The sequence below is a fragment of the Cibotium barometz genome, chromosome 20 (assembly GCF_041138505.1).
Source record: "Cibotium barometz isolate CiBa-2024 chromosome 20, ASM4113850v1, whole genome shotgun sequence".
Lineage (NCBI taxonomy): Eukaryota > Viridiplantae > Streptophyta > Polypodiopsida > Cyatheales > Cibotiaceae > Cibotium > Cibotium barometz.
The window spans coordinates 30,610,890-30,623,656 of record NC_141065.1 but is presented as its reverse complement, the minus strand read 5'-3'; the positions used below and the strand labels follow the sequence as shown (position 1 = coordinate 30,623,656).

The 12,767-nt window shown below is 40.8% G+C and overlaps 1 protein-coding gene across 1 annotated transcript; it reads left to right on the top strand.

Annotated features, from left to right (window-relative positions):
* Positions 1 to 10,407: 10,407 nt before the first annotated feature.
* On the top strand, positions 10,408 to 12,218 carry LOC147627780 (cocosin 1-like). Its single transcript, XM_086814263.1, has 5 exons — positions 10,408 to 10,729; positions 10,823 to 11,013; positions 11,119 to 11,487; positions 11,578 to 11,795; positions 11,891 to 12,218. Exons 1-5 carry the CDS (start codon positions 10,408 to 10,410, stop codon positions 12,216 to 12,218), a joined length of 1,428 nt encoding a protein of 475 aa, XP_086670389.1.
* The last annotated feature ends 549 nt before the right edge of the window (positions 12,219 to 12,767 follow it).

Below are 12,767 nucleotides of genomic sequence, written 5' to 3'. Positions count from 1 at the left end.
CTTTGCCTCTTTAGCCTTTAGCTTAGGGCAATTCTTAATGACATGATCAGTTGCCTTACAATAGTTGTACCTCATTTTTTTCTTGCCTTTATCAAGAGCCTTCTCAGACCTATTGTTGCTTTCCTGCATAATCTTTGATTCTCGCTCTTTACGCAGGTAAGAGATTTTTGCCTTGTTACGATCTGCATACAAACCAGCTAGAATATCCCAAGCCTGTTTTGCTGTTTTAGCTGAACGAATATGTGGGGTGATGTTACGTTTGACAAAAAGTGCAATCAAGGCATAAGCCTGCGCATCTTTACCATCCCAACGAGCTTGTTCAGCAGTGGGTAAAATAGCAACAACAGTAGAGCTGCTAGAACCTGCAACATCCTCAACAGATCCTACATCCACAGAACTTGGACATACATCCATACCCTGCACAATGTTCCACACTCCTTTTGCAACCAAAACATGCTGCATCATGTATGCCCAAAGTGGGTAGTTGCTGTCTCCATCCAATTTGTCATCAGCAGATAACATGCGAAATACATCATTGCTGTTATGAGCCATGGCCACTGACTGAAACTGATGCAAAAGCTACCTGTAATGAAGCAAAGACTGAACAGAGAACAACTCATGCTATGTAGCACGATCCACAATAGAATACGTATGCCTGTTTTGCAAAAAACTGCACTGTCAAATTTTTTTGCAGAAAATGACGAAAACACTTATGCAGAACTTGCAATGCAAAAACGGAGCCCGAAACGACCTCAGATGCGATTTCTGAGAACGCAAAGCCCTATGGGCATATTTGTAGGGACCTGCAAGCGCTCTTGAAAGCTCACCTCAATTGGAGAACGTGAGTCAGAGGGTGCCAGCGGCGTAGCCCTGGGACCTGTAGCCTGCTCTGATACCAATTGTTGGAATTAGGGTTGCTGCAGAACTTGCAATGCAAAAACGGAGCCCGAAACGACCTCAGATGTGATTTTTGAGAACGCAAAGCCCTATGGGCATATTTGTAGGGACCTGCAAGCGCTCTTGAAAGCTCACCTCAATTGGAGAACGTGAGTCAGAGGGTGCCAGCGGCGTAGCCCTGGGACCTGTAGCCTGCTCTGATACCAATTGTTGGAATTAGGGTTGCAAGAAAGCACACAAAGCTTGGAGAAGAAGAAGCAAGAATGCACACAACACAAAGTGTATTAGATTGTGTCAATATAGAAAAGATAAGTTAGCCCTAGAATGATGGGCGTATATACAAGCCGGGGGAAAAAACCTCCTAAAGAGGGAAAAAGTGCCCCGGCGGTCCTAAGTGTGTTCACACACATCACTGCCTATATATATGGCAACCGTTTTTTAATTCAAAAATTTAATGTAAATTTACAAAAGGGTTTTTTAAAATCGATTTTGGAAAACAAATCGTAAGTCCATAAAGAAAAAGGGGTCACTTTATTCATAAAAAATTCAAAGGTAAGGGGTTTTGAAAATACCCCTTGAATGCACATGATACATAAGGTTTCTTAGTAGTAGTACACCTCCCAAGCAAATCTTTCACCTTAAAACTTTTCCCAAACATATATAAATATATATATATACATATACACATGAAAAAGTAACTTTTCAACCTCACTAACCCCTCTCTACCTAGTCTAGCCAATCACATTTCATAATCATTGGCTGAAAGCATGGTAAGGTGGACTCAAAAGTTTTGAACAAATAGTGCTATTTAGTATAGTTGAATATCACTCAAAAAGTATAGTTCGACTAGCCCTCCCTCCCTCCCTCCCCCCCCTTCTCTCTCTCCCTCCTGCCACCTACAGGTTCCTGATCTCTCTCTCTCTCTCTCTCTTTCTCTCTCTCTCTCTCTCTCTCTCTCTCTCTCTCTCTCTCTCCCCCCCCCCATTTCCTATGCCTTTGTTGCTACAATAGAGAAGCCATATCCATTAGCTACTCTTTAGGGTTCTAGAATATAAGTTCCTCTCTCTCTCTCTCTCTCTCTATATATATATATATATATATATATATATATATATATATATATATACATACATATATATATATGTATATATATATATATCCCAAAGTGACTTTGTGGCTCTCTCTTGTTCTTTCCCCCAAAATAACTATGTGGGCTCTCTCTCTCTCTCTCTCTCTCTCTCTCTCACACACACACACACACACACAAAAGCACAAGCACAAGCACATTGAATGTATGGGCTCTCTCTCTCTCTCTCTCTCTCTCTCTCTCTCTCTCTCTCTCTCACTTTAACTCTCTCTTAGCTGAACTTTGTCATTTTGTCCATGTGTGTGTGTTGTAAATAGTGCTTAAACTCTATGTCAGTTGAACTCTATTTTTTGTGTGTGGTCTAATCTGTCTGCTGAAATGTGTGTGTGGGTGTGTATGTTATTTGCTTTAAATGTTCTAAATAGTTCTTTTCAAGCACCTAAATCAATGAGATTTTTAGCAACATCTATTGTTTTTGAGGACATAACTTTCACTTTTTCTTGTTTTCAAATCTTATTAGATTTGTTTCAACCTTTGAGAGCACTATGGAGGACATGGAGATGAACCATGCATGTGACAACCCATCTGCATTGATGGCACTAAGAAGACACTTTTTGTCTAGCATAGGAACCTACAATTTACACGTCTTGCACAAGTCATCCAAAGGAATATGAGGCTTCAAGAAAAAGAGACCAACACCAAAGTGCAAAGATTCTGGTGTCCCTTATGTAAGATGAGAATTTTTTTATGGATGAGGAAACCAAACTTAGTATTTGTAAAGAGGGCACATGCTGTTTTGACCTACAAACTAGAGGAATGGACTCAACCACAAGAACATGGATACTTCAATAACTTTTGCTACACACATCTTTCAAGAATGTGCAAACCTCCACAAAAGAGAAATGTGTTTTAACATCACTTGTGTTGAATATCGGAAACACCGTGATACAAGTGAAACAACCAAGATCATCGGGTGAATTGTTCTTATAGCAGGGTCGACACACTAAGTGATGGGCTCCCTCTTTGGAGAGTATGTCCGGAGTTGGCAATGCTCAGATGCAGAAGATAGATAGAACAGAGAGGAACACAACACAAGAAGATAGCAAACAAGTGGAGCATAACACCAGAGACAAAACTACAAAGAGAACAGAACGCTTGCACTACTCAGAGAAATTGATATAGGCCCATCACTGTGTTGTGCACACTCAGCAGAGGTCACCAAGTCCTCGTCTAGGTCCCTAATGAAGACTGGATCTTGATGTGTCCCAATATTTGTCTTTTTGATTTCCATTATTTTCCTATTCTTAACAGACTTTTTTCTCCTATTTTTCTTCTTCTTCTTGGATTCCGCTCTACTGAGGCCACAAATCGTTGCTCGAGAACATGTTGGTTTTGGGGATCTACCTTTAAGTTTGATTACTTACCCCAATCATGTTTAGGGGTGTGATGATGGGCTCCCTCTCTGGAGAGTATGTTTGGAGTCGGCAATGCTCACAACAACTGATGCAGAAGATAGACAGAACGAAGAGGAACACAACACAAGAAGATAGTAAACAAGTGGAGCACAACACTAGAGACAAAACTACAAAGAGAACAGAACGCTTGCGCTACTCAGAGAAATTGATATAGGCCTATCACTGTGTTGTGCACACTCAGCAGAGGTCACCAAGCCCTCGTCTAGGTCCCTAATATGAAGACTGGATCTTGAGGCATCCCAAGATTTGTCTTTTCGATTTCCATTATTTTCCCATTCTTAATAGACTTTTTTCTCCTATTCTTCTTCTTCTTCTTCTTGGATTTCGCTACTGAGGCCACAAATTGTTGCTTATGGGCATGTTGGTTTTTGGCCTGTAGATAGCTGGGTGATAGCATTCAACGGTGTGCGATCTAGATTTTTAAGGATCTATCTTTGAGTTTGATTACTTACCCCAATCATGTTTAGGGGTGTGATGATGGGTCCTGTTTGTGAACTTGTCACCACAATATTGTTGGGGCAGTCCTGAATCCAATGATCTATGCCACAACGGTTACAGGTAGCCGGTGGCATGTTTGAGGAGATTGCTTGGTTGAGATGAGGAAACTTAAGAGCGCATTGAAGGGGATCTTGGCAGTGATAGCATTGAAGAGTCATTATTCTAGCAATGGCATTGATGTTGTGGCCCCTGTCCATTGTAGCAAGTTGGTAAACTAGCTTAACTCCCCCTCTACCATCATCCACTACATAATAGTTAGGATGAAGCTTTGTGGGGTTCTGAAAGAGGTGGGGGGTGGGTTTGACATCTACCTCATATTCTTGTTGGTAATCAATAGGCTCCTCGAAGATTACTTGATTAAGAGGTGTGATCCTCGGGGGAGGTGGTTGAGGACCGAAAACTAGTTGAGGTACCAAAACTGTTAGTGGAGGTAACAACACATTTTGCGCATTATAAATCCCCCTTGCAATCTGTTGAGGCCTAGAGGCATTAGCAAGGGTTTGCAAACGCGTGCAGCACTGTGAAGCCTCATGACCATAACGTCCACAAAAAGTATAATTACCATTATAGCATGCCCTTAAGACTAGACACTCACTGGTCGAATGTCCTTGTTGGCATATTGAGCACCATTGAAGCTTTGCATCATGTGCAACATGAGTTGTATGGACAGGGATATCAAAACGAATGCTTCCTGCCTTGCAACGATGATAGTACACGAGGTGTCTCTCTGGAGTTAAGTTCAACTCCATCATATGGCCTCTAGGTCATAAGGTTTGGCTCAGAGGTAGCAGTTGAGGCGGCCGGACCTCTGTGCTTTATTTTGTATATGACCTTTTTGGACTCATACACTTCTGTAATTTTGCCAAATATTGTAATAGATTTATGACATTTTCTAAGTATGAATTGCAATTATCTTTTTTTTTTGTATTTATAAAGTTTTACATTATATATGTTGATGACGATGAGTAGGACTTGAACTTGATGTATTGAAGAAGTTTTACTATATCTGTATTTAAAAAAAAAAGCTAGGTAGATTGGGGACTCCTGTGATGACTCCCTAGGTTTGCCCTAGCTTTTTTTAAATTGGTTATTGAATTGCTACAAAGCAGCAAATCTTGCTGCATAACAATCCCATTGTTGTAGCAAAAATAGCAATGTTTCTAGCAATGACATAGGCCCAAGACCTCCTTGCCCTTATAGTTATAAAAGCGTTGCTATTTTTGCATTAGACCCTCATTTTGTTGTAGTGCATCCACCTTATGAAAAATACTCTTTAAAAAAGGAGTTACTTCTTTGATATACCACCATTTCTTGTTATGTAGGACTGGTTGAAACAGAACCTAGTACAAAAGAATACACAAAGTGTTAATTAAACATACACAAGGAACTATATCATAAAAGCTAGAATAAAATATTTATGGTTAGATTTTACTTGTTCACAATGTTGAGGTAGTAAAAATGTATCTCTCTCTGTTTGCCAAAAATTTATAGAGTTAATCACCACCATAAATTCATTTAAATACTTTTTCATTACTTTAGGACACCACATCCTTGAACCATTTCAAATGTGGAATGTCCTAAATCCAATCTTTAAAATGTTTTGAATCATACCACACTAAAATGCTCCATTCTCTTGCCCAAAACTTATCATAACTCCACAATCTTGATTATTTCTCTTTGTATCTATACGTTGACTGTAGAAGTACCTTCCCTTAGACCACATGGCATTGTAAACATACTACCACCAACACCAAATGAATTATATATATATAAATGAATAACCATATAATGTGATTCTATTTAGGTTAGTTAAGAGATATAGACGCACACTTACTTGAGGCTTGCATCCTCTTGCGTACTCTCATTCCTCTTGTGTCACCACCTCTCTATCTTTTTATTCCTTTTCCATTTCTTTAATCTTTGTTTATCAAGCCATTCGATGCTATAATCTTTCAAAAGTGATACAAGGTTAAGTGAAAATGGAAAGTATCTTATAAATGCTCATCTCTCCTCATTTCTAATCCCTCTTACCACTTCATATCTTGCCACCCACATCTTCATAACTTTAGTATTGAGAATACAAAATGTATTCACCTTGTTCATCATTATTTTCTCCATTCTCCTTGCTCTTCCTTTTCCTTATGGTACATGCAACACCATCTGGTCATCATTCTCACTTGATCCATAACTGTGGAATTATGGGATCCACTTGAGAGAGATACTCCAAAATATGGATGCATGCTTCTTGCACTAAGCACCCCTCCTCCATGGTTCCTTCCGGCCTTGCTCTTTGCCTAACAAAATTCTTCAAGGTATTCATGAACGCACACCACCATCGAGCATGCAAAACACTGCACATGCATAATTCACCACAAGATGTAGTTGACTAGTAATAAGTATAGATCTTGGAAAGTTTCCCTCAATCATACACATTGCTTTTGCCATTACTCAAGTGGTATCAATCGTGGATGGATGTATCTCGTTGGAACTTATGTATCTAAGATGGAGATGACTCACTCGGGAGGGTCACTCATAAATATGTACGCATAGCATGCGGATTCAATAGAAGGGTTTTTTAAAATCCCTTTTTTAACACAATTTTTATATACATAAGGGTACCATTTAAAGGGGATATTCACATGTCGAATAGAAAAAGGGTATGTTTTATTCATGAAAAATTCATAGATAAGGGATTTTTAAAATAGGCGTTGAACGCACGAGATACAGAGGTTTTACTTATAGTGAACCCCCCGAGATGACTCATTTTAACTTGTAATTTAACTAGCATAACTGACCCTCCAAACTGGCACTACAACAAAATAAAACCATGTTTAAATTTTTCTTACGCACACCTCAACATAGCCCCCATTTTGTATATATCCTAGTGCACTTTTTGATATGTACAACTATTAATACATATGGGAAGAATGAACTACAACAAAAAATTATAATCAATGTTCTATTATCATAGCTAAACATGACAAGAGAAGGGAAGCATATTCACAAAGGATAGTTGTGTGAAGAGGAGATAGAGAGTAGTGAGAGAGTGTGCAATTTCAGTGCATGGCTATGTACGCTGGCTATGTACGCTATAGCCACATGAGGCCATACACACAATGCTATAACCGCATGCGTAGCCACATGTAGTATAGCTATGTACTATGAAAAAAAATCCGAAATTCTAGAGAGCATTCCAGAGAGCTGACAACATCCCCTTTAGAGAAAAGGATTGGGTTTTTTTATAATAAAAAATCAATAAAAAAAGCACAAAATGTAATACAATCAAATATGGACTTAATCAAGACTAGAAAATTGAGAAATTTATTAATGTATTGGGGTGAGCTTGGCTCAACATTAGCTACATCTTCTATCAAATCTATACATGCTTATTGGTCTATCTCAAGATCCATATGTCCCATTATATGACCAAAAAAAATTATATCTATCCCACTTCTAGTGGACTCATCATCACCATGCTCGGATTTAATTGCTTCCTTATCATCTTGGATAGGGATACCTTCATCTTGATTAGTTCATGGTATCTTGTGCTCTTTATCTTGTACTTGACCATTTGCATGTTCATTTTTGACTGTCACTTCATCCATGAGCTCTTCAACATCCCTATCTTGAAAAATACTCTTCAACATCCCTATCTTGAAAAATACTCTTTGAATGAACAATGACTTGTATGACATGCCAACATTTCTTGTCATTTCATGAAACAAAATCTTATAAGAAGAAACACATAGAGTGTAAATCAAACATGCATAAGAATATAGTAAAAGCCTGTCGTTAGAATTTACTTGTTCACAGTGGGTGAGGTAGCACAAATGTCTCTCTCTTTATTTGCTAAAATTTTGTGGTATCAATTGTCATAAATACATTTGGATGCCTTTCACACGGTTGCTTAAACGCCTCTACACACCACATCCTTGAACTACTTCACATCCAATATAAAAATTTGGAATGTTCTGAATCCAATCTTTAAGATGTTTTTAATCATGCCACAATAATTAAGCATTGCTTCACTCTTGCTCAAAGTTTTCCATAACCCCACAATCTTGAGTATTTCTCTTTGTATTTATACATATTGAGTGCAAAAATGCCTTCCTTTGGACCACATGGTTTTGTATACCTTATACTACCACCAACATCACAATCTTGAGTATTTGTCATTGTATTTATGCATTGAATGCATAAATGCCTTCCTTTGGACCACATGGCATTGTATACCTTATACTACCACCAACACCGAACAAAATATATTTATGATAATGAATAACTATATTATAAGATTCTACTTGGATAAAAAAAGAGAAAGTAGAGACACACTTACATGAGGCTCGCATCCTCTTGCGTACTAATCCCATTCTTCTTCTGTCACACCACCTCTCCACATTTTTTTACCTTTTATATTTCTTCACAAAGCCAATCAATGGTACAATCTTTTGGAAGTGATGCAAGCTCTGAAGGAAATGGCAAGCGTCTTAAAAATATCCTAAATGCTCTTCTCTCCTCATATCTATTTCTTCTCACCTCTTCATACCTTACCACACCCACCTCTTCATAACTTCACTATTAAGAATACAAAATGTATTCACCTTCTTCAACATTGATGTGTCCATTCTCCTTGTTCTTCATTTGTCTTGTGGTACATGGGACACCATACATCCATTATCCTCATTACTCCACAATTATGCCATTGTAGGATCCACACAAGGAGATAGTGTGAAGTGTAGACAGATGTTTTTTTCACTAATCAGCCCTCTGCCATGCTTCCTTTTGGCCTAGCTCTTTGCCTAGAATTTAAATCCTTTAAGGTCTTCACAAAATGCTCAAGGAAGAACATCCATTGAGCATGCACAACACTGCACACCGACACTTCATCTATCAAGTGTACCACAAGATGTAATTGACTAGGTAGGATAGTTCTTGGAAAGCTACATTAATAGTGGTGGCAGATGGATGGATTTCCTTAGAACTTATGTACGTAAGATGGAGTTGTCAGTTAACTAGCACAACTAATCTTAAAAACTAGTGCAACAATAAAATAAATCCATGTTCAAATTTTCCTTTTTCATATCTCACCACTATCCCCATTTTGTACACAGGCTTGCACACTTTTTGATCTCCACACACACTAATGCATATGGGAGGAATGAACTATTTAGCACAAAACATTGTAATCAATGTTATATGTAATTACATAACATTGTAATCAATGTTATGTAATTACAATGCAAGACCATCATGAAGCTTATACAAGTAAATTTTACATACTTGTAACATCTTATGCCAATCATGTGTTTTTAGACCATACAATTGAGTTGCTCCTTTCTTCTTTTATTTTGTGAATGCCCCCTTTAAAGAATGTATGACTCCTGTAGGGATATAAAAGGAGAAAATTTGATCCTTCACTCTCTTTTCCTCCTTCTTTGCCAAGATCCAACCTGTACCTTTGGTAAAATTACCTTGTCATTGTCTTGAAATTTTGGCCAAGTCATGGGAAGGCATTAATCAATCTCAAGTCCTTCCAAATTGCTAAATAATCTCTCTTACCAATTATATGGTCCTCAATATTTGATGCTATATTTTTGATGATGTGCATCGGATCTAGAAGATAATTGATTCTTAGCTTTGTGCAATATGGGAGGTGAAAGAAAATTGAGTACCTTGTCATTCCCATGATGGTGGCATTCTATGGGACGATCCTCTCCACAATACTTTTCAATCACCTACTCTTAGATGATATGGGGAGAATTGGCCATGACGTAACAAGCGATGGTCCATAAATTGCACAAGCATTGTGACCGGATGTTGTGAGTCCTAATTATATGCAATGCACAAATAATTTATGTTTATAAACAACTCATATTTGATAATTCAAATCATAAGAAGGTGATTGAATATAGAAAACATATTGGAGCACTCCCCATATCTCGAAAAGTCATGCATTGTTCACATTAAAATTGCATTCACCTCTATGTTATGTTATGTAACCAGTCATGACACATCACGACAGATCATGCACTTGGATGCCATGCCATAGTATCTCAAGATCCTTGATTAAAGGTTCAAGGTATACATCCATGTTTTTAATCCTTTGCTTGCCTGGGCATGAATATGCTCTAGGACGGCATACAAAGCGTATGGTTGGAACTTGCACCATGCAAACCATTGGAATTGGGTCGTTGCGATAATCGGAGACCCATGTCATGCTCCTTATAGGATGTCCATTCTCCATGCAGCTCCAGTGCAGAAATGGAACGTTAGGGCAGTACTACTTCGTGTGGGCTTTGTGCACCACCAGGCGCTCATGCAAGGATCAATGCGCCACGCGAAACCGCTCGTCACTGATATAAATAGTGGGATATACGTAGTGGGATTTCATGTTTATCCGCTTTAGCTAGTTGATCTGATCATCTCAGCTGGGCGCTAGATTGCTGCAATATGGCGATGAAGTTTCCTGTGCCTTTGGGTCTTCTCTTTCTCGTACTAGGGTCGAGCCTGCTTCTTGCAGGGACAAGTGTTGTTAAGTGCAGTAGGCATGGGCGCCCTGGTTATTGTCAGGAGAGGCCATACCACGAGATGAAGTTCCAGACGAGGGAGCCGGAGCGCTTGTTCGAGTCGCCCGGGGGCACCATCATGCAGTGGGAGGACCCCATGATGACCCACATGGGGCTGATGGATGCCAGGAAGGTGATCCTGAACGAGCAGAGCCTACTGCTACCGCAGTACGCGAATTCTCACAGGCTCCTGGTGATACTACAGGGTATGTTTCGCTTAGCTTTGAGTGCTATTTTCTTTGCATCGTGTAAAGTGGCTACCTGTTCATGATATGTTTGTACTTGAATGTGAGTCTCAGGATGTGCGAGAATGGGTCTGATGCTGCCTATGGGGATGAAGGCGAATGTGAGGCAAGTCGGCAAGGGCGAGATAATTGCCGTCCCCCGAGGGATGCCGTTCTGGATGTACAACGAAGGCATGGAACCGTGCTGCTTCCTCACCGTCGCCAATATCCGCAGTCCCATGATGCATGGGCGCCACATGTACGAGGTAGGGTGCTGCTACGCACACACAGAGACACACACACATGCCGCGTAGTACCGTTGATTACATTTGCGTGTTCAGAGCTTGCTGATGTCGAGAATGCGTTCCCAGGCTTTTCACCTTGCGGGAGCTTCCGAAAATAATATGGGCGGGATCATGCGCGGCTTCTCTCCGGACATGTTGCAGGCCGCGATGGATATGGACGAGGAGAGTGTGAGGGAGCTGGTGGAGGGCCAAGATGGAGTGGCCATGGTGAGATTGCGGGAGCACATGCAGCGTTCGCGTTATGATGAAAAACTGGAGCAGGACGAAGAACAGGCAGGCGGTGGGGCGCTGATGGCTGACTTCGCATACAACCTGGAGGAGGCTCACCGGGACATCATCCACCCGCGGGCGGGGCAGCTGACCATAGCTAACGGCTACAAGCTGCCTGTCCTCAAGCTTATGGGCATGTCAGTGGGCTGTCTCAAGCTAAATCCCGTAAGTGGTATAATTATATGTAATCTAATCGGATTTTTATGTTAGATGTTCCATGCGGTCACCCTGTGTGTGTGTAATTGGCTTTGTCAGGCGGCAATGACAGCACCCGGATGGTTCGCTAACGCAGACCACATCATCTACTGTGTGCGAGGTAGCGCCCGGGTGCAGGTAGTGCAGCCGGACGGGAGGATGGCATGCGACGTAGATATGACGGAAGGCACCATGATGATGGTGCCCAAGAACTATCCTTTCATGAAACTAGCAGGCCCCGATGGTTTCGACGCCGCCGTCTTCATGAACAGCCACAGGTAATATTGTCCGCTACTCCAGTACGTCGCCTCTACATTGCGAGCTGCTAGCTATTTTAACCATCTTTTGCATTTTTGTGACCTTCCTTCCCTAGGCCCATGGCCATGCATATGACCGGCAAGGACTCCATCTTCAGCGTCATGCCTCGTGAAGTGAGAATGACAGCCTTCTGCATCGATCGCGAGCTCGACAAGGAGCTCCACGAACGGAGCAGCCGCCGCCAGTCCACTTTCCTCCTGCCACCCTGCCGGCCCACGCCCCAGCCTCGCCTCGATCAAGAGGATCACGAGGAGGAATCGTTCTCTGCTAATCATCACGCCTCCTCCAGCGTGGAGGAGATGCGAGCCGCCATTTGGAGCATGTTCGACGACAGCAGCAGCATGCTCGACGACTTCAGCCACCTCCTCCGGGTGGCGCAGTAGGCTGCCGTACAAATAGTCAGCAACCTGCTGACTTAGATGGCAGGCCACGAAATAAGAGCAACATTAATGTTGTATTTAGTTATATGCCTAATGCTTCGGTTTTGCTCATCCATCTGCCCGTTTATGGTCTTTACACATCTCATTTTGTAGTCGTCAGTTGGAACCATATTAATATCAGCTCCATAAACTTTATTAACAAAAATATATAAATAAAGAGTTTAAATCTTTAAACTCATGACTAAATTCTTTCTACTCGTCTCAATCTCTAAAAGGTCTCCTTTGTGGTCTCTTACGAACCGTCTTAATCCAAACGCTTAATCCGACTACTGAAAGTGCTAAGCATGTCCATTTATTACTTGAAGTGTGAGAAGTAGGGGGGTAGGGGGCTTAATCCTCCACTTATTAAATGCGCTTAATTCGACTACTGATGATGAAAGTGCTAGTGCTACATCTACATCTCCACTTATTAAATAAAGTGTGAGTAGTAGGGGGTAGGGGGCTACTCTAGGGGGTAGGGTGTAGGGGGCTTAATCCTAAATAAAGTGTGGG

Excerpts from the sequence above, each read along its gene's own strand:
- LOC147627780 (XM_086814263.1), top strand. The coding sequence starts at position 10,408 with ATGGCGATGAAGTTTCCTGTGCCTTTGGGTCTTCTCTTTCTCGTACTA. Across the intron at positions 11,014-11,118 it reads ATGGGCGCCACATGTACGAG|GCTTTTCACCTTGCGGGAGC; the intron begins GTAGGGTGCTGC and ends ATGCGTTCCCAG. Across the intron at positions 11,796-11,890 it reads GTCTTCATGAACAGCCACAG|GCCCATGGCCATGCATATGA; the intron begins GTAATATTGTCC and ends TTCCTTCCCTAG.